Source organism: Acanthisitta chloris, unplaced genomic scaffold, assembly GCF_000695815.1.
Source record: "Acanthisitta chloris isolate BGI_N310 unplaced genomic scaffold, ASM69581v1 scaffold14022, whole genome shotgun sequence".
Lineage (NCBI taxonomy): Eukaryota > Metazoa > Chordata > Aves > Passeriformes > Acanthisittidae > Acanthisitta > Acanthisitta chloris.
In genome coordinates, this window is record NW_008660029.1 from 4,502 (window position 1) to 32,030 (window position 27,529).

Consider the following 27,529-nt stretch of genomic DNA (forward strand, 5'->3'; position numbering starts at 1 on the left):
TACTTGTAGTTTTGAAACAAACTGGGCTCTGTCTCACAGTTTTGGTCCTTTCTGTGACTTCTCATAGCTTTTCTCTCTTCCTACAAGTGAGCTAAGCCACAAAAGCACCTAGCTCTGGTATTAGAGTATCAGAGCAGGAGCTAAAGAAATGCTGTTATCAACAACAGGGGGTATTTTACTGAGAGATGTTCTAAAATGCATCATTAGTTTAATTTCTACAACCTTCACAAGAAAAAAATGGTTCTTTCCCAATCCATCAAGAAAAAAACCCAAGGTATAATTCACAGATTGACAGCAAAGCTTGCAAAAATATTTTTTGCCTGCCTTAATTACCGAAATGCATAAATCTAAACCTGGGTCATATGGATATTGGGGTTGATGATAGAAGATTACTATCCATTATCACAGACTGTATTAGGTCAAAAGGATAAATTTTAATTAGTTGTTGTTTAAACTTCTGTCTTCATAGGAAATTTTTTTGATTTTTTCATTGTGTGATTTATTTGCAGGTTTTTAATGCAGAAACAGCAGAGCTCTTGAGTCACCACCAAGTTGAAATACACCAGAAATTCCCTAAAGAAGGGTATGATTTTTTGTTTGTTTGGGGTTTTTTATATGTGTATATTTTGGTAGAGTTTATGTGTTTTTATGTATGAGTGGTCAAAACTTAAGTCGATTAATAACTATTAAGAACATAGTATCTGCTCTAAAAGAATGTGTGGGAGGACAAATGGCATAAAAAACACACATTGGGTGTCTGGAATGTGCCCTGAGTTAGAAAAACTAAAACTACTTGGTGTTTCACTCTGATCACTCATTAGTGTAAAGTTTGAACTTTGAAGTTTAAATGAGACTTGGCATCTCATTTAAGGTGGTAGAACTGGTCACTTGTACAATTTAATCATTGTCTTTAGCTCAGTCCATAGAAATCCCTTAGTTTGTTCTCTGAGGGTTTTGTTTATTTGTTTGTTCTTAACAGACTTACCATTTGCTGCCAATGCCCTCTGCGTGGAATTAAAAAACCTAAATTCTTTGTTTTCTGCAGGTGGTTTTGTTGTGAAAATACAGCTTACTGTTAAAAAGGGTTTGGAATTAATTTACACTCTATTTCTAGAAGAACATACTTTGTAGTAATAATTGTATCAAAATGCTCAGACTAGAGCATTTTTCAGACTAGAGTTTCTCTTTTTTCTTTAATGTAACTTTTTATTAACTGGTGTTTACTATTTGTTAAAGATGGGTGGAACAAGATCCAAAGGAAATCTTAAATTCTGTCTATGAATGTGTGGAAAAGACATGTGAGAAACTGCAACAACTGGACATAAAGATCACTAACATAAAAGGTATTCCCAGCACCTTTGGGGGTCTGAGGGCTTTAACATACTCATGGTTGAGCAAGTGAGGTTCTCTGGTTTGTAAGTTAATAAGCAGAAAGGTGGCAGCATGTGCCAGCCTCAAATAAAATGTTAAATTGGATTTGAAAGCAGTTTGTTTGGGAGAAATAATGAGAAAATAAGTCCCTTGTGCACATTAGCAGTGCAGAATCTACAAAGTAGACTTCACCTAAACTTGTAAAAATCACAGAGACAAATGATGAGTGAAGAAATTCTGAAATTTAATTTAGGACTTACTGGGAAAAGCTAGTTTTCCTGTCAGTTTTTGTGACCAAAAAGAGAGTGATTTACAGCATGTATGTCAAGCAGCAAAAGCAGAAAGATGAGTTTTTAGAAGTAATATTTCTAGATTATAACATGAAAAAGTTGGAAGCTTTTTATTTCCCATTTACTTTCCTCTTCTCCTTACCTGTTCCTACCTCCTCTCCACCTCTCCATTCCCTCCCTCACCCCTCCCCCCAAAGGGGAAAACAAACCTCTGAAAAGGATACTTCTTTCTATTTTGTCCTGAAGCCATTGGAGTCAGCAATCAGAGGGAAACAACAGTGGTTTGGGACAAGACAACTGGAGAACCTCTTTACAATGCCATCGGTAACTGCTATACTTTCTGAATATGTGATGTCACGAGAGGCCTAGTGTACTGATTTCTTTGACTGTTTGATATCTGGGTCATAAGATGTGTGTTTGTGTACACACCGATGCAGTTAAAAAACCCAAAAAACTATTCCATAAAGATTATTAATTAAGAAATCGCTTTACGGGTTTTCAAAAAATCCCAATGTTTCTGAGGGGCTCCTGGCATGGAACGAAGCTCTGACTTGCATCCAGTCACTTCCTTTGAAATTTTCAGGATGGCATTGATTTAACTTTAAAGGAAATTTATGTTAAGTAGGTTTAATGAATACTTATTGATTTGGAGTTTTATTTTTAACTCACCTTAGCTTTTTAGATGGTGTCAGCTGAGAAATTACAATTGCCTAGAATTGCTCATTTAGGCCGTGTCAGGTTCCAGATACAGTTCAGCACAGTATCACTGAAAAAACCAGGACTCCCATATAATCAAATATATGTAGTTAACAGCTTTATCTTAAGCCCAGGTATGAGTTGATAACTCTGACACAGTCCTTTAGTTCAAAGTTTGCATAGGAATGGTAAATAATCAACTTGTTATTTGTTTTAACCTCTTAGTTTAATCACAGTCATCTGCTGCAAAGTAGTATTAGTCATTTGCTTATACTCTGACAAAGCATAAGTCTATTATGTGGAAAATCCTGTTTGATTTATCAAATCATTTGTTCTTCTAAATCAGATGAGTTTATGTAACGATTTTTAATTTTTCCAACAGTGCATTTAAAATACAATGGCAATACAATATTCTTTCAACTACATGAAAAGCTAAAAATAGACAGGAATTTACTGGCAAGAGCTGTAGTTTTGCAGAAGCAGCCTGTGCATGTCACTTTTTGTGTATTAAATCAGTTGATCAGTTAATTTTATTCATGTTTTAGTGTGGCTTGACCTGAGAACCCAGTCAACAGTTGAACGTCTCCTTAAAAGAATTCCAGGAAAAAACAAAACCTTTTTTAAGGTAAGAGATATTCCAGAACATTTAAATGGCCACTGCTACAGTATATAATGCTTTGGATGTATATGTTTTACATTCCCCAAAACAAAGTAAGTCCCTTCTTAGCTCATCAAATAATAAAAAAAGTGCATAACACACTGATCTGAGACTACAGAATATTTAATTTCCTCAAAATCAGTGATTACCACTCCTTACATATCTCACTAGAGAAGTTAAATGAATAGTAGTGCTGTCTGGCCAATGATGAGTAAACATCACACACGAAAATTGAGATCAAGTAGGAGAAAACTGGGCAATAATTTCTTGATGTGAAATGTATTATCCATTCTCATCTTATGCCTAAGTACTGAAATTAATTGCAGGCAGTCTGAGAACTAGGAAGATAGTTTGTAAAGAGAAAATCAATTCTTTTTTTAATATGAGTATATATATAACAATTTGGAAAATAAAAAGAGGTGTCACAGTTCTTTGATTAATATTGTCCTTGCCTGATTGTATAAATATGTCTTTTTAATATGTTTTCCTATTGGTAGGAAATGGATGTCAAAAAGCAAATAAACTTACATGACCTTTAAGTTCTAGTAGAATACAAATTTCATCTTTACTGTGTCGTGCGGCTCATTTTAGTTCTTGTTACTTGCTGTCTCTGGAGATAGCCTAGATAAGACAGGACTTCTGCAAACAGCATTTTCCATGTAAATGGTCTTTGAACTGCACTTAGATCAGCTTTGCTCTTTGTCCATTAATGCAGTGGCCATTTGGTTTTGATGTTTGCAGACTTGTGTGTTGTGTATTTAATACTTAATTAAGTAATAAGTTCGTGTAATTTCTCTGAATTTTGCATCTTCGTTTTTTCACTTGCTATCACCTTTTTGATATATAACTGCAGTATTTATGGAAAAGATCCTTGCATGGTGTTTAAATGATTTTATTTTAATTTTACAGTTTAGGACAGGTCTTCCACTTAGCACTTACTTTAGTGCAGTGAAACTTCGGTGGCTTTTGGATAATGTGGAGGAGATTAGGAGAGCAGTTGATGATGGAAGAGCTATGTTTGGGACTATTGATTCCTGGCTTATATGGGTATGTACTTGTGAGTCTATTATCACTCTTCTTGGAATGAGTTTCCATATCATGGAAATTCCCGTGCAGGGTACTGTGGCCCACGATGCCCACTGATCCCACAATGACATCAATACAGGCTGCTGAAGAAATTCCGTCACAGTTCCTTACAAGATGAATTTTTACTGTCTGTGTACTGCTATACTTGTTTTAGATGCTTATGTGTAGTTTACCATTATAGGTTGCTGTAAAACTTTGCTCATGCTTTGGGAAGAATCTTGCACTTTAGAAAGGTGTATTAGGTTTGCCTCTTAGCTGTTGCAGAAATATGAGTTCTCAGCGCCAAGCTGAAAGCTTTGTGATTTAGAAATCATTTTTTGTAATTTGTTGAAGTAAAATGATATCTTTCCTTGACAAATACTGTAATTTTTTTCTTCAGAGTTTGACAGGTGGAAAGAATGGAGGTGTTCACTGTACAGATGTAACCAATGCCAGTAGAACAATGTTGTTCAACATTCATTCCTTGGAATGGGATCCTGAGCTCTGCCAGTAAGCTCAGTTTTTCAGTAATACTGTTATTTAAATACTTTCTAACTAATAGTAGGAATCTCTTATGTAGGCTAAGATCAGCAGTTACCGTTGGATATCGGTAACTAACATTCTTTGTTCTCCAGAAATCCAATTTACAATGGTTTGGATTAAGTAAAAGTAGCAGAATTTTTCTATAGGTGGAGGACTGGTTCATGGAACAGTGACATTTAATAGTTTCTTTATTACTTAATCAAATTTGTAAGGCAGTTACAATGATAATGTCTCTATTTTAAATTTATTAACGACAGTATTATAAAGATATGGTTGGAAGAGGAATGACTTCCCACATGAAAGAGTTGGTTAGGTCCTCAAAATATTGAAATATATTTCTTTTTTTACTTCAAAATTCAGTGTCACATACTGCAACAAGTGGAAAAACACATAGATGTGAAATAAACCCTAGAAATCAGTTTCTTTTATATCTGGTTTTTCTTTACAGCTTAAACTTATTTAAAAAATAAATGCAAAATGCCTTCTGATTTAGCAATGGCCAAATATATACATTATTTTGTATTGTATTCAGGTTCTTTGATATTCCTATGGAAATCCTGCCAAAAGTACGAAGCTCCTCTGAGATTTATGGCCTGATGGTATGTTTTCTAGCATGTGTGTGAAGTTAATCTTGTAAAGATATAACTGTATCCATATGGATTTGACAGAATTTCCATAGATTAAGACTAATGGCTTTTTCTAGGCCACTATTGTTTGATTTATGCTTAGTATGTTGTTACCTAGTGTTGCATATGGAGTTGAATATTTGCTTCCTTTGGTGCAGCACCAATTCTTTTGACACTGGCATGTGATCTTTTAGCTTCAAAGCTGGATAAACTGGATGTGGTCATTTTGCCTTATCTTCCCTGGTAGTTTGCACTATTAAGAACGTACAGGCGCTTGGTAATTAAGAAAAGTTATGAGATTTTTATTTAAAATATAACTCTAAGTTTCCTGAAATGTAAATATTTTTGCTAACATGTGAATGGAGATGCCACGAGAAGTCATTGCTGACTTTTATTTATGTGAACGTCGGATGTGAACTTCTGTTTCTCTTCCCTTTTCCTTCCATTTTTTTCCTTTTTCTTCTTTTGCTGGCTGTAGAAAGTCTGTCCTAGCCTGGTGAGTAGAGGCTTCCATTAGGCTGACCACCTTTATCTTACCCATTCTGCTCAGATGTTGTGCATTTCCACTGGTTTAAGGATTAGTAAAAGTTCACTTTCTAGACCAGTACATTTGCCATGTATTTCCAAATCTGAGATACTGCAATTAGAGTTCATGTCAAAACTATTTCTAAAACGTGATCTCAGTGTATGTGTTTGTCTTAATTTGCAGGCTGTTCAACACTTCTTTTTATAGTGAAGTCAAAAATAGAGCTACTGCCTCATAAATGTTGGCTGTATCATTTTATGAAAGAGAAAAGCAAGACGTTCTGTCTAAAAACATGAATTCGGTTATAGTTAAACATTCAGATCTTTTAGTGCATTTATAGACACAGTTGTCTTAAATCCTGTTAATTAAAATGAGAATTAAAGAGAAAGAGATTCAGGTTGGAAATACACTTGCATGGCTTTACTGAAAATGCATTTTCACAATTGCACGAAGAAACAATGTAAAGAAAGAGGTAAAAATTGTCAGGAAATAGTTAAATAATTAAAGAAAATGGTCAGGGTACCATCACTAAACTTGCAGATGACACTGGGTTGAGTGGGAGTGTTGATCTGGAGGGCAGCAAGACTCTGCAGAGGGATCTGGACAGGCTGGATGGGTGGGCCAAGGACAATTGTATGGATGCTTTCTGAACTACCTGAAAGGAGGCTGTGGTGAGGTGGGGGTCAGTCCCTTCTCCCAGGTAGCAAGTGATAAGACAAGAGCCTTCACACAAAGGTTGTCAAGCATTGGAACAAGCTGCCTGGGGAAGTGGTGGAGTCACCATCCCTGGAGGTACTGACGAGACGTGTAGATGTGGCACTTGGGAGCAAGTGGTGTTGGGTGAACTCGATGGGTCTTTTCCAGCCTGAATGATAGTATAATTCTGTAGCAGGAATATAACTGAAAACACTCTGTGGTAGTGTTTGGAAGACATTCTATGTGAGACTTAAAATGCTGTATCTTAAAATCAGGCATCTGTCTTTGCTTAGAGTGTCACCACAGTCACTTGTTTTATAGTCACTTTACCATTTTGCACTTCTGTATTTTACACTTGGCACTTACTGCATAGATTACACTGAACCTAATTTTCTGTATACTATAATTGCAGGAAAATTTACGCTAAGAACCTTTGAGGTGACATAAAGTATGTCTGTAAAATTTCCTGCTCTCTGTTTTTTAGTGTTTTAGACATGAGCTGCATTAAGCTGAAGTCAAGTGTACACCTGAACTGAATCATGTTGCTTACATGACCCTTCTGTATTTTCCTTTGAGCATTAAAACTTTATTTTTCATTGTCTTGAATTGTAGTCATGGAAAGCTAACTCAGAGCTTTTCTTTCTCTTTTTGCAAAACAGAAATCTGGAGCTTTGACAGGTGTACCAATTTCTGGGGTAAGTCCTACTTTGACTTAGATTCTGGCACAACAACCTAATACTGCATGAACATAAGCTTCAGAGGAAAATGCTTTAACATGAGTGAATCCTGATACAAATTAAGTTGGGTTTTTGCTTCAGGTTAAACATAAAGTAAACTTTTGAAGGTGAATTATTAGTTGGTTTGGTTTGTCATCATTAAGGTTTGGCTATGAAAATAGAGCTGGCAGCTTATATGCATATGTGTAGTGCTACTGGAAATTTAGGATCTTTAAGTAAAAGAGCAGCATTACAAAATGGAAACAAGCTCTGCCTTATATAGAAAAGAAGTTCCATATATACATAATCACAGAATCACAGAATGTTAGGGGTTGGAATGGACCTTACAGATCATCTAGTCCCAACCCCTGCCCTGGGCAGGGACACCTCCCAGCAGAGAAGGTTGCTCAAGGCTCATCCAGCCTGACTGTGAACACTGCCAGGGTTGGGGCAGCCACAGCCTCCCTGGGCACCCTGGGCAGTGTCTCACCACTCTTACAGTAACAAACATTTTTCTAATATCTAAACTAACCTTCCCCTCCTGCAGTTTGAGCCCATTACCCTTTGTCCTGTCACTGCAGTTCCTAACACAGAGTCTCTCTCTGGCTCTTTGTAGGCCCTTCAGGTATTGAAAAGTTGCTCTGAGGTCTCCACACAACCTTCTCCTCTCCAGGCTGAACAGCCCCAACTCCCTCAGCCTGTCCTCACAGGGAGATGCTCCACTGCTCTTAGCAATTTTGTGGCCTCCTCTGGACTTGCTCCAAGACCTCCATGTCACGGTATGTTGACCAGAAATGCTGGGCAGTTTCTCAGCTTTTTCCAATACAGCATGCATAAAGATAGTAAATTTTTATTTTATTGCTATGTTCACCACATTTCATTTACAGTTCTTATAAAGGGAAGAGTAATAAAAAGCACAGCTTGTCTCTGTAGGTTACCTGTGTGCTACTAATAATTATAGTTAAATATATCTGTTCATGTTCTTTTTCTTGTACATAATCGCAGTTTCTCAGCTTTTTCCAATACAGCATGCATAAAGATAGTAAATTTTTATTTTATTGCTATGTTCACCACATTTCATTTACAGTTCTTATAAAGGGAAGAGTAATAAAAAGCACAGCTTGTCTCTGTAGGTTACCTGTGTGCTACTAATAATTATAGTTAAATATATCTGTTCATGTTCTTTTTCTTGTACATAATCCACGTGCCAACATTTGCTAAGAGAAAATATCTCTCATTTTCAGTGCTTGGGTGACCAGTCTGCTGCTCTTGTTGGGCAAATGTGTTTTCAAGATGGGCAAGCAAAAAACACGTAAGTTATTATGAGAGTTGTAAGATAAACACACTGCTCTGTTCAAATCTAGTGTTATGTTCTCTTCCAAGCTAACTGCCAAGTGCTTTTGTAGTTAGTGCAGAATTACAGCTCTACCTTTTGACTGTGTTGACCTACAAAGTAAACCTTGTCCTGACTTTTATATAAAATAGTTACATGGGTTGTGAGGTGTATTTTGGAACACAGTTGCTGTGAGGAAAATATCTCTGTGTGACAGGAGGTTTTTTGTTTCAAAATTCTTGAAAACAGATTAAAAACGTTGCAGTACCATTTAAATTGGGATCTAAAGTTAAACAAATACAGGCCTATGAGTTAGATTGCACAGACCTGACTGACAGTGTTGCTAGATGGGAAAGGTCCATTTCAGGTGCAGTGCTTAGTTTTGCTTCTGTGTATACCTCAGAGTGGAGAAATTGACATTTATTTTTTCCTAGTTCTCAGCATCTTATAGCTGATCAGTTAAATCTGGCAACTGGTGTAATCAAACATTCATTTGAGGAAAAGCTCTCTGCCTAAATGACTTACTGTCCCATCTCCAACCATGTGCTTAATTGAGCATGTAGGCACATGCACAGTATGGGACTTTCAGTGGTATAATTACACATTAATCTATACTAGTGGCTAGTTAACCTTTGTTTTTTTTCATACTTACGCACAAGTTTAATGGTTATTAGCCTTGTGTTTTAGGAAAACAAACATGGCTCTAAGTAATATCATCACAAAGTATTATTATAATAAATGCTTTTAGAACATGAGAGACCTTTTGTGGAAAAAATGAACAGCTAAACTGAAAGGTAAAAGTTAGATTTTTAAACTTATTTCTATTATTGCTTTGCTGATTTTCTCTCCGAATGTAATTGAAGACTATCTCGATTAAAAAGTTGGAGAACTCATAATTTCTTAGAATAAGTCAGAGAGGATTGAGTATTTCATACTCCTTTTATTAAACTGTGTCCTCACATGTATGTAAAACCCTCTTCTTTGTGACAGGTTCAAAGTTACTTAACATTTCCCCTTTATTATTGTGAAATATTTATTTTATAAAGTAGCTTTCATAATCAGCTAAAATTGAAGTAGGTAAACGCTGCCACCAAAGAGGAACTCGCGCTTAGTTTTCAGCCCTATCTGCTCCTTGATCAAGTGTTATACAAGCAGTAGCCAGAGAGAGAGGCATGTGACTAAATTTTTCAACTTCAGGCTGCATTTAAATAACTTTTTGGGGATGGTTTTATCATCAGCTAATGGTAACATAACCTTCAAGAGTCAAGAAGTGGTGTCTTGATTCTCCATGGGGGACTCGGATTGATGCATTGCAGTAAGAGGTTGTCCGTTAAACATCCTGGTTTTAACTTTGTTTTGCTTTCATGCTAGGTATGGAACAGGTTGTTTCTTGCTGTGCAATACAGGTCAGAAGGTCAGTTGCATTTTTGAGTGGTTCACTTCGTTTTTTGCAATCTTTATTTAAGTTCTTGAATACAACTCAGTGTTAGCCTTTCTTGGACTTAGTGACAACAATTCTATTGCCATAGACAAGGAACAGTACATACTGAAATCTGAAAGAATAGAAAGTAATTTGTTCGGGGTGTTTCAGCGACACTCCATTTCCAAGCTCCTTAACTTTCTTTCCAAACAGAACTTTTCGTAGCAAGTTTCTTGCTCTTTCCTTGTCTGTGTTTCTTAATGTCACAAATTGAATAAATAACACAAAGCTTTGTCTTCCTTCCCATGTACATCTCCTTTAAAGACCCTCAATTCTTTGCCGTAAGGAGGCTGGAAAGATCTGCAACAGCTTGTGAGAACAAGAATTAGCACCAGTGTTCTGAGGGTTCTGTCTTAGCTGTTTATTTAGTGACTGATAATTTACTTGATTTAAAATTTCTGTATTTCATTTGAAGGTTTTGTTTCTTGTTTATTATAATTTGAAAGGGTTTTTAACAATATTTTCTGCCTCTGCTCATGTGTTGCCTTTTCTTTCCTATTTCCCTATTTAGTCTGTATTTTCTGAGCATGGTCTTCTAACCACTATAGCTTACAAACTGGGCAGAGACAAACCTGTTTGCTATGCATTAGAGGTAAGTTCAGTAGTTTCTTCCTTTTTGTAGCGAATCATATGCTTGTTTATTTCTGCTATCTGATATTCTTGTGTTACCTTCAGATGCATGGAGATGAAAATAGCTCTGTTATAGCTTGTGTGCCTCAAGGCTTACGTGTGGTTGTTATCCCTATCTCCAATCTATATCATGTCATCTAATAAAAATATTTCTTCATTGTATCATTTAGATTTTCAGGGCAAGATGGCTAAAACATTTTGTCTGTTATTCGGTCTCTCAAATCTTTCATAAATGTTAAAAAGAAATAGAACAAGAATTTTTTTTAAACTAAATTTCCTTTATAAAAAGAGGGGGCAAGTGCTAGTGTTTCAGTTATTCTTCATAATAAAAGTTGTAGCCAAATGTTTTTTATTTCATTCTACTGGAGTTTAACTTTTAAAAATCTGAATCAAATTTCTGGGACAAAAACTCTCTGATTTAGCTTTTGTTACCTACTTAGATATAGGTGCTTACTTACAGAACTTAGTTCCTCAGTTCTCCACACAAATCTGAGAACATCCAAATCCTGTAGGAAACTACTTTTACTTAACCTTCAGGGCTCAGTGCTCTAACACTGCTTCTGAGGCACAGGTCAGCTGAGAACCTATTTGGCACCAAAGCTTTGTGGGGAGCAGCAAAATCATTATTCTTCCATCTGTGCTGCTTAGTGAGCTAACTACTATAACCTGATAGTTATTCTCCAAACACATATCCTGAAGTCTCTGCTGATACTGAGCTTTTGTAGAGAGACTTTGTCTTCCACGTGAAACAAAGACAACACAGGATTTTCTTCACTGCAAGAATAGTTTGTGTCTTAAAATGTTTTACTATGTTCATTTCCTTTTTCTTCCCTAAAGAAAGTGAATCGTGCATTTGCTGTGTTCTGGCAAGATTTGGGATTTTTATTTTGTGTGGGTGTGTAAGAGCTTTGTTTTATTTTTAACCCATGTTCTTAAAGCAAGAACTGGAACTGTCTTGAGAGAGATTTGTGTCTGAATACTGTGCATACTGAAACATGTGCACGTGTACTTCACTTCTTCATCTCCAAGTCTTTAATGATAATGTCTGAAACTATGGCCTCAACAGAAGCTGCCAAGTGTCCTTTGTCCCATATCCATGCAAGAATCATTTACAATCTGCTGATTTAGACCTTTCCAGAGAGGTGAAAAATAAGGATTCTTTTCTGTTAATCAGACTGGTGTCTTGTAACTGTAATCGCCAGCTGCTTGGAAAACACCCTTCTAGCAGTGGCTTTGGATGAAAATACAGTGCTGCTTCCATGTTGCTTGAAGCTTAGCCTGGTAGACTCGTGACTATTGTAGAGGAGTCGGTTTGAAATTTGGAGTGCAGTGCTGCTTCCATGTTGCTTGAAGCTTAGCCTGGTAGACTCGTGACTATTGTAGAGGAGTCGGTTTGAAATTTGGAGTGAGAGGGGAGCCTTGCCATTCATCTGTGAGGGGATGGAGCGTTCAGGGGCCCTTTGCTGAGGCAGCAGAGCAATTTGCTGGCACATGTACAAGTGCCTTAATTCACTGTCTTTCTGGGCATTCGTATTTAGACTAGACATAATCAGTCTTGTTTTTTTTAATCAAAGCATAAATATTTTAATTTGTCAGGGAAAGAAGTCAGGTGCTGCTGGACCTCATAACTGTGTTTAGGAGAAGACATAAAGTAGAAAGACACAAAGACTGGGTAGGAGCTGTCATTGTAACTTTTCCTCTTGTGAAAACACCTACAGTGTGCACCTTTCTACATGGAGCCTGTCTAATAGGCTGCCCTGCTTTCATGGCAGTCTCCAGGTGCCCAGAAACTTGTGGGTTGGTTATAAGCATTCTTGGGAGTGCTTCTGGCTGTGGCTGTAAGCCTGCAGCTGGAGGCCACAGTCACCCCTCCTCTCCAGTGTTTTCAAAAGGAACACAAAGCTGCCAGCTGTTGTCTCCTAATGGAGTGATTTTTTCCTTCAGGGATCCGTGGCAATAGCTGGTGCTGTTGTTCGTTGGCTGAGGGACAATCTTGGCATCGTGAAGACTTCACAGGAAGTTGGTGAGTATTCACTTTGGAGCTGTTCGGTTTTTTAAGTGTTCCAGTGTCATGATGTCTCTATTGATGAATGAAAGCTCAAAATACTCAAGGCAAGAAAATCTGAAAGGTGCATATATTTTGCTGTGTTTAAACAATTTGGTTTGCATCCATGAACTCACTGTTACTGATAGATGTATTTCATAGAACCTATCAATGCAGAAAACCTTTGGAAATCCTTTGTCAGCTTTGCTCTCTTGCTGTCTGTACTTCTTAGTCATTTCCCTAGCAAGCAGTTGTTCAGGAAGATACTATATTTAAAATCTTTCTCCTGGTTTCATACAGTGTTGAATAGTTAAGTCTGTATTACAGAAACCAGCACATATTTGATCCTAAACCTACATATTCTTGTCATAAACATGAGAACATGAGGCACTACATGTGCAACAATTTATGTAGAAGTTTTCGTATCCATTGAGCTAAGGACCAGTTTGCAAAGTTGCCTCTTAGAGGAGTTGTGGAGGAGGGAATCTGTTTTGGCTGAGCATGCAGTCATCCTTTAGCATTTGGGTAGCTGATGTTCTCTGATTGAACTGAACTCAAACAAGCTGGTGTGTGACATTATAGAAAGTAGGAATATATCAAACTTTGGTAAAAGGAAAAATGTCAGAAGCATGCAAGGGCAAAAATTTGAAAGTAACTGACTTAATGAGATTTAGGATTAAAAAGAGATTCATGACATATTTTTCATAATTTGGTATCTTATTCGAAGATGGAGAAATTCAGAATTTAAATTTTATTTAAAACCATAAAACCAGTCTGTTTGTTTGAACACAAGCTTTGCAGATCATGGAGAAGAATATAAACTGCTGTCACTTGAATTAGCTGTGGAGACACTAGAGTACCTCTGCACAAGTTTGGCTAGACCTTTGGAAGGTTTGAGTTTCAAGAGCTTCAACCTTGTCAGTGCTGTTAAAGTCACGTGGGACTTCATCATCTCTTCCTGCTTCCATGAACATGTTCTTCCTTCTTCCTTCGCTCTTTTAAGTGGAGTGTGTGTAAAAGTACCATTTTAGAAATATTTTTTTAATAAGTTTTCCTACTTCTTTTCTCTAGTGCTTCTCTGATCAACACAAACAGAAGAAATTTTTAAAAAGCAGAAAAAAATGCTTTCCCTTTACAGGAAGGAGCCACCCATTAGCATTATTTGCTTTGCAGGTCTAGGTGTTTTAATTTAATTTTTAAAATTACAAATATTTTAGTATTGGGGAGTTCATATATCCACAGTCATTACTCAGATATTAAGAAACTACAGATATCTTTGTATCTGGCCTTGTGATTATATATGCAGGCTGAGAATTTAGAATTTTAAATCCATTTGAAATTAATGGGAGTTTAGCTCTTAACTCCCTTTGGTATTGATCCAGTTTCACTTGCTTTGCCTTCACTTAAATGCAAGTAAAGTGTGACCTTTTGGACTGCTTTGAAGGTTGCATTCCTTACCCACACGATGCCCTTTGAAAACCTCACAGAATCTGGGTCGGAATATTGAGTACACAATTTTGGTTTTCAGTTTTGATTTTACATGTTACATTTCCCACAACTCCCTGTGTCTAACTTTCCTTCGTATTGTTCCAATCGGACAACTCGTTAAGGAGGAGCAGAGTGCCATCATTAGGTGTATGGCTTATTTTTGTAGCTACTTAACACATTCTAAAATTTTTCCTATTTAAATAATGACACTTACAAGCATCATGTTTCAGTTTGGTGCAGCTGTGCACAGCTAAGCGAAGGCTGTTTGTGTGTGCTCTAGAAAAACTGGCTGCAGAGGTGGGAACTTCCTACGGCTGCTACTTTGTGCCGGCGTTTTCGGGACTGTACGCGCCGTACTGGGAGCCCAGTGCGAGGGGGTAAGGATCTGGCTGAATGCTGCATTTGCAGGTTTTTGAATCATTTCACAAATACTAGCACTCGTCTTTCCAGGTATGTGACCACACACATCACTCTCTGTAGTATCCCCAAGCAACTTCTCATCTCACTAAAGAGAGAGAGCTCTGCATACCTGTGAGCTGTCAGCAGCAGAAGTCGAAAATGAAGAGTTTAGTACTGCTTAGTGTTTGAGCTCAGTGTCCCATGGCTGTTGCATTCACTCTCTCAAATGATACAGGCTACTTAATTCCTCCCCATTTTTCCCACTCTCCTTCTCCTTCTATCCAACTTTCTTTCCAGTCTGTTGAGAACTCTTTTCTACTCCTTTTTTCCAGTCCCTTTTGTGGTGGTTCAGACTTAACTAACTGGTAATAGAACTACTAGTTCAAACAATAACCTTTCAGTTGTCTTTTCTGCTATTGTAAGCTTGCCTACTGTTGCTGAAATCGCAACATGCCATGGGAACCACAGAAGCATAACAAATGTAAATGTAAAATAATTATGACATTTTATAAAATATAATATAAAGTGAGAAAAGAGGTCTGATTGGATAACTAGTTCCCAAGGTTTCAGGTTGTATGTTTAGAATTTAGATGCTTCTCGTACATAAGGAAAAAAATAAATCTATTGAGTTAGATGTTTTTACAGTTTTTCAGATCACAGTTCTTAACGTTTTAACAGTTAAAAGCTGATCTTTGGAATGGTAGCAGCTAAAAATGTCCTTTAAGATCTTTCAAACTTGCACATATCCATCACCAAATAGAGCAGCATTTCTGTGTATTATGCTACTTTTTCTCAGATGTTGAAATAGGATAAAAGGATGGTTATTTGCTCTGCAGTGCAGAGTACATTGACAGAATTCAGCTTACTCATGGTTAGATGTAGCATTTTTTCCATATCCAAAAGTCTCTTTGAAGGCGCAGAAGCAACTAATGATCAGAATAGGTCTGAAAACAATTCCAAGCCTCTAGAGCACAGCACTGGTCCAGCTGGGCTTTACCTTCAGAACTGAAAGCATTAGAGAATTTATTAAAATTTCAGTGACAAGTGATATTATTTTTTAAAGAGAAATCAGCCTCAATAATACGGCTTTTTGTTTTCTTAAAGGCAGACTAGAATTTAGTTTAGATTAAAGCAAGCTTTTTACTGTTGAAATGTAGTTCTCATACAATGGATCCAAATGAGCTTTGAATTGCAAGGCCTAGGCCTGAAGTAGCCAAGTATGTCTGGTAAACAAGTGTCCTAACTGATTTTTTCCTCTCTTCAACAGTATTATCTGTGGCCTTACTCAGTTTACAAATAAAAACCACATCGCCTTTGCTGCACTAGAAGCTGTCTGCTTCCAAACACGAGAGGTAAAGGCACACTGGGTCCTACATTCATTGCAAATCAGTGTGATCACAGCAACTGTAGATCTTCAGGAAAAGAATTAATCATATGCTTTGTTTTGTACTTGGATACTGTTCTTCTCTTTACTTGGTGCTAATGTTGAAAAACTGTTCCTGTGGGCTTAGCTAAAGTGCTGTGGTTGGGTGGTACATCATTTTGGAGTGGCAACGTTGCTTTTTATCAGCAGTTAAAATAAGGTCAACATATTTTGTGAAGATTTTGAGAGGCAGAACATAGAAACATTAAAATGACAAGGCCAGTGCCATAACTACAAAGTTTGGCCACATTTTATCTTCTCTGCTGTGACAGAGATGGCTTATGTTGCTTCTGGTACAAGAACGAAAATGCATTAAAGCAAGACAACAGCAAAGGTACCAAGGGAAATTGAGATTCACTTCATGCCGGTTACATCTTGCACTGTCCTGGCTGGCATTCTGCAACTGCAAACTGGAGTTCTCTCAGAGGATATGAATCCCAAACCAAATCAGAGGGGTTGGTATCAGTTTCTCCTGTCGCCATCTACTCCTCCCTGTGTTTGCACACTCTGTTCTCTGCAAATACAGGAGAAAATGAAATCCCTAGACCTCAAAGGATAACAGTCAAACCTTAATTTGAATGCATGATTTAAACTGCTGTTATTTAAACATACTGATTTTTAAAGTAACACCCAGCTGAAACTGCGAGATGCGGGATCAGTTGCTAGTTCTGTAGTGACATAGAAGAGAGTTAAAAGTACTGGTGGAAAAAGACAGTCAGAAATTTCACCCAAGCCTCTGCTTTTGAAGCTGTGCTGACAGCCTCTGAGTTCTAAGAAGGTCACGATGGAGATTGAAGTAGCATTCCAGTTCTCTAGTTCTTGTGCTAGAAGCCAGGGTAAAGTTACAGAGAACTGAACTGATAGTCTAGTTTGTTGTCTGCTCCTCTTTCCTTGTCCCTCCTCCCATTCGTTCCCTATCATGTGACAGCTCAATGAACTTTCCAGCAGAAAATTATCCCTCTTTTTGCTGCGCTATTTTTCTGCTGGATTAATGACCTCAGCAGGCTCACAGAGGAGTACAGCCAGTATCAGAATGTGAGAGAGGGCATATGGCTGGAAGCAGGAGGAAGGGGAGTAAAGGTCTCTTCTTTGAACAGGTCTAATGCTTCCCATACTTCAGTCAATGTGGTTTTATCACAATGGCAGAAGTATCTGATCAGGGCTCTGGACACACAGAAATGAACAGCTTAGGTCCTAGTGACACAGATTAAATATATGTACATTTTCCAAAGATGCTTTGTTAGTTCTGTCTTGTCAAAAACAAAGTTCTTTTAATTCCAGTTAAAATGGAAGCCTTCAGGAAAACCCTCAAATTTCACATTCATGAGAGTTCTTGCCTGTTTTATTGTGACATTCAGTCCTTCTGAGTACCTTGGTATCCAGAAAGCTCCTTCCTTATGGAGAGAGATGACACTTGTTATGCTTTTTTCTTCCAGAAGTCATTCTGGAAAAATAAGCAATTTTTCAGCTGTAAGAGTTGTACAATGCTGTACAACTTTTTTTGCATATTTGGATATCTTGCTCTTCATCCAGCCTCAGTACAATAGAGATAACAGCAGCATGATCATGATTTGTTTTGTTCCTTCATCCCTTCCTTATTTCTACCATTCTTTTCATTTTTTTAATCTCTGCTGGGTGCATGATGATCCAACAGGCTCTTACATAGAGGTAAACAAAGCCAGCACCTCCAGCAGTGCTGATGATCAGAATGGTAAAAAAGGCAGAAAATATCAACTTAGACAAATGTGAGGTGGTGTATGTGAAGGAATTGTGTGGTGGGGAGCAGTGTGGCACAGTGCTGCCAGAGGCTCTGCTGTGTTGTGAATCCCCAGTGATTTCTGCTGCTTTGGACAGTGCAGGCCATGGACAGAGGCTGCCCCTGTGAAAAACTGGCCTTTCTCTAACCTTGTAGCTTCTAGCCTTTATTTATCATGTGGCAGTTCTTTTAGCTCCTTTAAAGATTTTCTGGTAAGGACCTTACTGACCTCCTTTCTGGGAATGGGGAGAATCTGCTGGATAGTTGGTGTCTATGTGGTTTTTACTACCTTGCAAACCTACCATTTTTTTGTTCTTTTTTAAATAGCACGTTGGCTTTTCCCAGTAAGGATTGTATAACTGGTACTTTGTGAACTACAGAACAGAGCAGAATACACTGTAGTTTGGGTCTATTTTGTGGTCTGGGTTGCTTTGTCTTTTAAAGCTGAGAAAAGCACACCTTTTTTATTCAAATGAATTGAAAAATTACAAAGAGAAAATCATTCTGCACTTGTTAATGCCTAAGTTGTCAACAAAAATTGTGCAGTAACCTTACAAAATGTAAATGAGACATTTCACCAGCTCCTTTTACAAACCTTAGCAAACCCACTGTTCTGTATTTAGTGGTGCTTGTAGGGTAATGCTGTGCTGTTACCAGTAGCTAAGGCAAATCAGGAAACCCTCTAAAAAGCATATTGATAGGTATCAGTAAGTTAAATACTCCACTCTGAGTTAATTATCCCTTGCAAACACTTCAACACTTTACATTTATTTTCAGCTATCTACTTGACCAAAAAAAGGAAACATAATTTTGCAAAAAATTACACTAAGAGGTTATTTTTGCTGTCTTGTTAAATGTAAAATTCTCAGTTTTCACTACTAATTGAAAATATTTGCAGAGGCTGCTCTTTCAAAACAGTTCAGTGTTTGAGTTAATTATCCCTTGCAAACACTTCAACACTTTACATTTATTTTCAGCTATCTACTTGACCAAAAAAAGGAAACATAATTTTGCAAAAAATTACACTAAGAGGTTATTTTTGCTGTCTTGTTAAATGTAAAATTCTCAGTTTTCACTACTAATTGAAAATATTTGCAGAGGCTGCTCTTTCAAAACAGTTCAGTGTTGTGTAGTTTTTTTTCTCAATTCTTTAATGCATCAAATTAGAGAAAGTATCTAGAAAAACTGTGATCAACTAAAGAACTCCGTTTAGTATTGCTTCTTCTTCTCTTAGCTTTGAGTGTTGTAGTTGTGTTCAGTTTTTCTTCACAATTCTTCTCAGGCTGTATAAGCAGCACATAGGCTGCATATAGAGCATCAGAGTAGAAGGATCTACACTAGGATTTCTGTAAGGAATCAAATGCATTTGCTGTATATTAAACAAAAGAATATTGTCACCACCTCTGTTTTGCCCCTTTAATACCTGGGGAGGGGAATTATCTACTTAATGCTCTTCAGCAAATACTGAAGTTTCAGTATTTGACACTCAGAGGGTGTCATGGATTTTTCTGCAATTAAATTGTGGCATGTATTACTCTTGCTTAAGATTTTAGATGCCATAAACAAGGACTGTGGGATACCACTAAGTCAGTTACAAGTAGACGGAGGAATGACCAATAACAAAATCCTCATGCAACTCCAGTCAGACATTCTCTGTATTCCAGTAGGTAAGATGAAATTACAGCTCCTGTTTTCTTTTTAAAGCTGAAAGCAGTATTGGTTTGTAATGGCTGTGGAGAGCAGATGGGATAGTTTGCTTTGCTCTTGTATCTAGACAGATATGTAAATCTTTGGTTGTGACATCATCCAGGTGACTTTCATTAAAAATCATCATGGTCTTCTCTGTGGTTTATTCAGTAAAGCCATCAATGCCTGAAACAACAGCTTTGGGTGCTGCTATGGCAGCAGGAGCTGCAGAAGGAGTTGGAATATGGAGCCTGAATCCTGGAGATCTGACAGCAGTGACGTGTGAACGATTTGAACCACAGATCAACCCAGAGGGTAAATCGCTTTCATGTTGTCTGAGTTGCAGACCGAGTATTTTGACCAACAGATCAGGTGTTTTCTGTATTGCATTCTCACATCTGATACAAAACCAGCCATCAGTGAGTATCCTCACTCATGTTGCAGAGTGAGTCAGTAGTGTTTGGTTTAGAGCACAGTGCATTTCACCTGCTATTCTGTTCACTTACTGACTAGTGAGATAGGAAGATGGTTACTCCCCATAACTCCACGGGGGAATGTGTTGGGTTTTTTTTTGTCTTCTCTTTCCAAGCAGCTTGGCACTGGGCACTGCAGTCAGTGGCTTTTGATTCATAGCAAGTAAAACCAAAGACATGTTGAGAAGTTTTTAATGTGAAAGATGTTTCCTAAAGCTCCTGAGCATTTGTGAATTTTCCCAGATGTAGAAAGGACAAGAGTGACTGGTTTTGGAGACTCTTCTTTTGGCTTTCAGAAGCCTACATTAATCACTGGGGTTTAGCTAACTATCTTTTTCATCAGTTCTTAAGTGCTTCTTGAGATGGACAGTGTGTACTTGACATAAATTAAACCCTGTGCATGACAAATGCTTTTTTTGTCTTTTCAGTTATTTCTTAATTTTTGGTACATGATTTTGTCGTACCATTTTGATTATAATTACTGGTACAATCCCTACTTCAAGACAGCATTTTCAACACTGAAGGGTTTCTACATGAATATCAGTTGCTTCATTTTGTCCTGCTTGTAAATCATCTTATTGGTGAACATGCAGAAAATTGTTTTTATTTCTTCTTGCTGTGCATAACTGTGGGACTTGGGGTAGAAGATTTTTGTATTTAAAAAAGGACTTTACAATATTTTCTCTGTGCAAAAGAGTGGAAAACGAATATTGTAGTCTCTGGTTCTTACATATTTGTAGTGGTATTCCTGTGCATTGATAGGCTTTTCTGTTTGCTGATTTCTGAATTTCAGAAAGTGAATTTCGCTATGCCAGATGGAAGAAAGCTGTGAGGATATCTATGGGCTGGGAGACTTCTGAAGCTCCTTCAAATGGTAAACCAAAAATTAATGTAGCTCAAGTATTAATTAGCCAGTTAGCCTGGGTAGTTCTTCTTGATTTTGGTGACCTTTTCTGTTCATACTCTCTGGACTATTCCAGTGATTTAAAGATCATTGCTTAAAACCACAGTGGAAACGAAGCAGGAAAATAGATAGCTAGATCTTCCCCTTGAAAGGAAGTTGTATCTCATAGGGCTCTAAAAACAGAGAACATCAAATCAAGACTACCTGCAGGTTTTGCAGAATGGCATTGGTTTACAAAAGAAAAAAAATCTTACCCACTAGAAGAGATACAGTGCAGAGATTTTATAAACTTCCTTATACTACAACCTCATGCTGCAAAGGAGAAAAGTTCCATCTTGTGACTTTTATTGCTGTATCTTGCCTTTGTTATTTGCTGTATGGGACGGAGGGATTGATACCCACATCAAAATGTGTTTGTGCCATAAGGGCTAAGAGCAAGAAGCTAATCATAAAGTGAAGAATCACATAGATCTGTTGTTCACACACAGAGGACATAAAAACACTTCTGAGGGACTAAACAAGGTCTTTCTTTTGAAGTTAAAGGGCTTTCTCATCTGTCAGGTTTGAATTAAATTAAATCTTTAGTCTTCTGTGATCTGTAATTTGAATTTATATTTTCAGGCTAAGTCTTGAGTCCTGAATCACCCTGTAACACATCATTTTTGGGCTGTATATTCATTTCTTTCCCCATTTGTTGGACAAATTATTAGAGTTAAAACTATTAACTAGACAATCCTCAAAATGTAAACCCTCTCCACAACCCAAAATCCACAGTTGAGGCCCTCAAGCTGCATGAAGTCTCTTTATTCTTGTAAGCTAAAGTTTTCCTTTTGCCGTCCTATATGTTGGTTTAAGTATTTTATTTCACACTGTTTACAGACAATTCTGCCAAGCCTGTTGGGAAGGGAAACAGCTAACTTAGCATGAGCAACACTCCAGTATTGTCTATTATGATTTAGTTCCCTTACCTAAACTGATGCTTAGCTTGCTTATCTTTTATCTCCTTTTGAAGGATAAAAAAATTCTGCCTTGCAGAAAATAGATCTTTTTCTTCAGTTCATGTGAAAAAGAGACATGTTTATCCACACTAACCTCAGTGATTATCTGGTTTTAACACTGGGGGGGAAATGTTTTCCTTGTCCTGCTTTGCAACGCGTCTTCTGCTGCTAGGGATTGCTTAAGATGAAGAGTACTAGAATGGGCTCAACCTAAGTGGTGCTGACAGTGCAATTTGGATTTGAACTCTTACACTGAGAGCCTGTTTTAATTATTGTGGGGTTTATGCATAATATTTTTTAAATCTTTCTGCAAATGTCACTACATTTGTTACTTTTTGCTGTTCATATGATCTTTAACGCATATATTGCAATTTATATATGTATATTTCTCTTTTGATTTGCTTGACTGGAAACACTCTCCCCTGGATGACATCAGGTGACACTAGTATCTTCTCTAGTCTGCCTTTGGGGTTATATATTATGAGTAGCATGATAATGTTAATCGGAGCAAAGTACGTCTCAGGTTAGTTATTATTTGAACTAGATCACTTTACAAGCTTCTCTGCACTAGTTTAAGTGTTGGGGGGTTTTTGTGTTCCATCTGTTTGTTTCTAGCAAAAATGACTGATGCTTTTTGTTGTTCATGCACACAAATGTTTGAGGGTGTGAATGAGACACAATGTACCTAAGGGAACCAAGAGAATTCCACCTCGAATTCATCCTCGTGCCCTGAAATTTGGAGCTGTTAGGTGCACATGAAACTCTCTCTGCAGGTTGCACAGTTTATAGAGGGACACAGGTTGGAGCAGCCCAGCAGTTTTGCACTGCCTGCATTGGTGTGCATTGCAGTTAGAGTAAGGTCTCATCCTTTATCCTCTATTTCTTAAAATGTTTTTAATGATTTTGAGGATCTTGTTTTCTGTCCCTGAAAAGCTTCATGCACCTCTGTGATCTTTCTAGTTCCCTTGGAATGACTGTGTTGTTAGAAATCTTCATCTACTAAATATATAAAGTATTCCCTTTGTACTTTGCTCTTGATGGATGAGTGAATTAATTTTGTTTAAAGAGAAGAGACCCTACGAGGCTTATTTGCAAACCTGGGGAAGGGACTGTGTGCATATGCAATGAAGATGCATCTTCAGCTATTAATATATGATTTATTTTAAAAGAAAATTGCAGTATGGATGACAGTGTTAGCTGCTTATGCAGAAGTAAGACATTTCATTAAGATATTCTTACGGTAAGAAAAAGAAGTTTATATGGTGATGTTCTTTGTTGTGTCAGAATTTCGTTCCAAAGAAAATATTTTACAGTATAGGCACTGTTGGTGCTTAGTTAGCTGTTTGGGGGTGGTTTAGTTTTCTCTCTTTGTTTTGGTTTTGGTGGGACAGGCAGGGGGTGGTAATTAAACAGACAGTTGAGGACTCTAGCATGCTCCTGTGATGATGTGTTTGTATTCTGTTTCTACTCATTCAGCCTGAATTAACTATTCAATTGTAATTTTCCTTGCATGGCAGAGACTGTCAGAGCTTGTAGGAGAACTGGAATCAAACTAAACAAATGATAGGCAAAAATCAAGCTGAACAAATGGATTGACATTGATTTACTAACTCTGGAATGTATCTGTGAATGAGAAAATCTTGATTATGAAGAGTAAAATAAAACCAGCTGTGATTAAATGGGTAAATTTTTAACAAGCTGAACAAAGCAACTTGAATATCAATTCTAGGTCAGGTTCTTCACCACATGGAGGATACCTAAAATGATGTGAAAATCAGTGATAAGTGGGCAGATAAGCAACTTAAATTCTGGGTTAATTGCTTTTTAAAAACAACTAATCAGTAACCTGCATATAAATCTTTCAACTTGCGCTGCTGGAACTCTCAAAAAAAGATTTCTTCTTCCTTCCTGAAGCTTGTCAGTGTCCTTCTGACCCACGGGTGGGAAAGAAACTCACTCAGCTCCCTCTGGCCTTCCGGAACCGTTTCTGCCTGGTTTTGGGTAGCTCTCAGTGTGGTTACTATGTCTGTGTAGTTGCTATGTGTGCCAACATAATTACTTTATATGTGAACACACTGGTTTATTATTTACACGGTAAGCTTGGGGACAGGAGAGTTTGCAAGAAATTTCCTGCTCTTTCTTGTTTTAAAAATGATGATGTGTAAAAAGGAGCAGCAGCAGTGCAGGTTGTGGCTTTGCTCAGCTGTGTGTTAGGGTGGAACATGAGTTTGTGTTGTTGTTGTGTTTACTCTGGTAAATATGCTTTTGCTTTGAAAAGCCAGAACTTGCTGACCAGACTTCCCTTCTAATTTGGTACAGAAACTCCACTTAATTAATTCGGCGTATTTTATCTTTTAACGAAGCACTGGAACTTCAACGCAGTCATTAGTGTAGTAGGTTTGAGGGTTGAATTTAGTGAGGGTTGGATTCATCCTCTGTGTGCTGGAACAGCAGTGAGTCTTGCATGGCCACAGTGCTGTTGTTGAATGTGTCTCTCTAGGGCAGGGCCATGATTTTACAGCCACTGAAATGTGAAGGAAAAATCTGCTGTGCCAGAGCAGAGAACACTAACGTGGCAAAACCCCATGTACAGAACTGCTAAACTGCACTTTCACGTGTCACCTGATGACTGAGTTTGAAGAACAATACTGTTACTTCATTATATCATTTCAGCAAAAACAGGTCAATTACTTGTACCTTATTTTAGATCTTCATTCTTCGTCTCTGCCAGGGGAGAAAAGGACAGTGTTTTGTTTCATGTCACTATTGGCACAAGCTGTGCATAGCAACTGGATTTTGCTAATTTTTTCGTAGTTTTGTAAGTGGCCACCTGAGAGATTTCAATGTGTTCTGTAGCAGTACTTTTCTGGGGTGTGGGGTAGGAGTTAGCTGCAAATGATCCTATGTTTTATTAGACTCAAATGTAAACAAATGCCTTTGTGTGTTTAAATTGGCATCTCTGGAGTGAGCTATAGTGGGGATTGCTGTATATAGGATCTTACGTGACCTCTGGGGGATAAAGTTCTTTGACTTTATTCTCACAGAATGAGATGTCACTGCTGATAGTAAATCTGTATTCTTCCTGCTTGAATACCCTGTGGGGTTTTATTTACCTGTTTTTGCTTTTTAGTTTCTTGTGTGGATAGTTCCTGCCAAATTGCACACGAATTTACATATAGGGATCAATATGCAGTTCTGAAGACAGTCACGATAATATTTCCCAAATTTCTGAAGGCTGAGCTCATATTCAGAAGGAAATAAGCTTAGATTACCTTCCTCCAATCCTTCTACTTGTTAAAAATTTACCCATCTTAATAGTGTGGTCTCTGCTCTCCTATTGCAGGCACATCCCACACACTTCCAAGCTGGTTTATCTGGTGTCACTGGACACATCACATTCAGAATTGCAGGAGTTGGTTTTGCCAAATTCCTCTTACAGCTCAGCTGTGTTTTAGAGTGTTATTGATGTTTAGAGTAAATTCTGTTCCTGATGCACACTTTTTCTTATTTAAGGTTAATGAGACTACTTTGTGGACTCACCGGATGAAGCTGATTTTTTGTTTCGGTTTGTTTTGTTGTCTGAAGAGATTCCACCATCAATGTGATTATGCTACTCGTGTGGCTCAATCTGTTCATGAATCCAATCTGTCACCAGTCCTTGAGTAACCTCCCAGTGATGCACTGAAAATTCAGTCTTCAGCTCTTCATTTCTCCGTTCCCCATCAGCTCCAGCTGCACTGGAGGCCTTTGCATGGACTATCTCATGTCATCCTCTAAGATTTCACAGGCCTTAGCTTTGTTTGAGAGTTGGTGTAACAAACCCTGCAGCCTCTGAGGTGAGGATGGCAGATGTTTAGCTGTCCTTGCCAGGGGTTTGGTACTTTGTGCAGCACTGCAGAAAGTTAACGATGCACTACAGAACTTTGTGAACATCTTACAATTCTTCCAGCTGCTGTTAATTACTTTTCCTATGTCTATGGTTGCCAAAGATGTTTTATTGTAGTGGCCACTGATCTTCAATGGTACAAGCCTTTTAAACACTAGCCCAGAGTGGATCACCAGTAGCACAGGTTGCCACTGGTTTGGCACTGAAGGTTGCTGATGTGGTCCACAGAGTACTGCTGAAATCTCAGTTACAGAGTTTGGTTTGGCTTCTGGCACATGCAGTCAGTGTCCCATTATAAATACTAAAGACACTCAATCCTGCAGTCCTACCTTGAAAGAGACAGGAGTAAATAATGTTTTGTTTGAGGCCATGTTTTATCTTGTGTTTTTGTGTTAGTTTGGAAAGACAGGTTTGATTCTGGATGCTACTGACGGGACAGCTTCTGGGTCCTCAGCAACTGAGAACTCCAGCTCTGTACAATGCACTTTTCTTGACCAATACTGCATATATTCTGTCACCCTGCTTAAGGATATTTTAGTGACTATTTGTTAAAACTTTTGAAAGTTGAACCTAACTTAGTTTTCCTTAAAGAGGGTCCACTCCAAACTAAATCTCAGTGCTTTAGTCCTTGATTTCATTTAGTATATCTCAGGGACCAAAATCTCCAGTTTCCGTGTCCATAGTTTTAACAGCAAGTTGTCACAAACTATCCTGGGCCAGTCTGAGACCCTGACTCACAAGACTTGGCACCTGAAATGCCACTGGAATTCACAGTGTGTGTGACAACCAAGTCACGTCCACTTTGAACCCTTTTGTTCTCCGCAGGTGAAGAAGTGAGACAATAATTTCAGCTTTCCTGTTGGTACCAGCAGCATCACAAGTTCCAGCCTTATTGGTTAGGTCAGAGAAAACGTGTTCTTGTATGGTGTCATTAGATCTATGTGGAATGGTTGTGAGGTTCAGTGTGGGAACAACATGGGGAATTTCAATCATGTGTTTAAATGCACTAGGAGTTAAAGGGAGAGTCTTTTTGTCTGCATTTGTTGTCTTTAACCAAGTTTGTTTTTCTTTGTAAACTATGATTAGAGGCTTAGTTTTTAAAAAGATGTTAAATCTGTGTCTGAAGCAATGGATTGCACAGTTCAGGTCTGTACAATATATTTAAAATCAAGTGCATATTAATTGCCTTTTTACTGTCAAGTGCAATGACCTTTGAAAATGTGACTTTTAATTAAGAAGATAGAGAAGGAACATTTTTCGTCCTGTGGTTGCATGTATAACTTCAGCAGAGAGGGGGGATTTTGTGCACTGGTGAAAAGGTAACAGCATCACTCAAATCCCATCTCTCCTCTAAATACTCATATGTGAGGTGTGACAGCTAAATTTTCTGGTGTTTCCAGTGTGTATTGGAGAGGTGAAGAGTGAAAAAAGAACATGAACCATAGGAAAATGTTTATACTCCTTTTACTCTGAGCTGTTGCTGACCCCAAGCAGAGGAAGCACAGGGAGCAGGGGCAGCAAACACCTCCTACACCAGAGTCCTGAGCGTGACATCTCACCAAGAATCCCAAGGACTGACCTGGGGACGATTAATGCTGAAGTGTTGCCTTTCCCCCTGATACGTGTGGCAGGGGAAAAGCTGGTACATAGCAAGTAGGAGAGAGATGTTTTTGCTGCTTTTCTGACTTATCTTTTACTGGGAAACACAATTACTATTAATTTTTCACTGAGTAAAAGTCATTATTTTATTTCAATTGTTGTTGCAAATGTTTTTTAAGAGTTTCACACCACTGTTAACTTTCTACCAACATAGTTGAAATACATTGTAAACTGTGTGTTGGC

At 37.8% G+C, this 27,529-nt stretch overlaps 1 protein-coding gene across 1 annotated transcript; it reads left to right on the forward strand.

Moving 5' to 3' along the window:
- Positions 1-509: 509 nt before the first annotated feature.
- Positions 510-22,329, forward strand: GK (glycerol kinase; the record flags this gene model as incomplete). The annotated part of the gene is made up of 19 exons (XM_009069666.1): positions 510-583; positions 1,237-1,343; positions 1,908-1,985; positions 2,903-2,982; positions 3,925-4,062; positions 4,481-4,590; positions 5,156-5,222; positions 5,728-5,745; positions 7,131-7,166; positions 8,432-8,499; positions 9,892-9,934; positions 10,512-10,592; positions 12,575-12,653; positions 14,443-14,539; positions 15,829-15,913; positions 19,287-19,407; positions 19,598-19,741; positions 20,693-20,773; positions 22,238-22,329. Coding segments are annotated over 19 exons (1,599 nt in total), but the record flags the coding sequence as incomplete, so codon positions are not given.
- Positions 22,330-27,529: the final 5,200 nt, after the last annotated feature.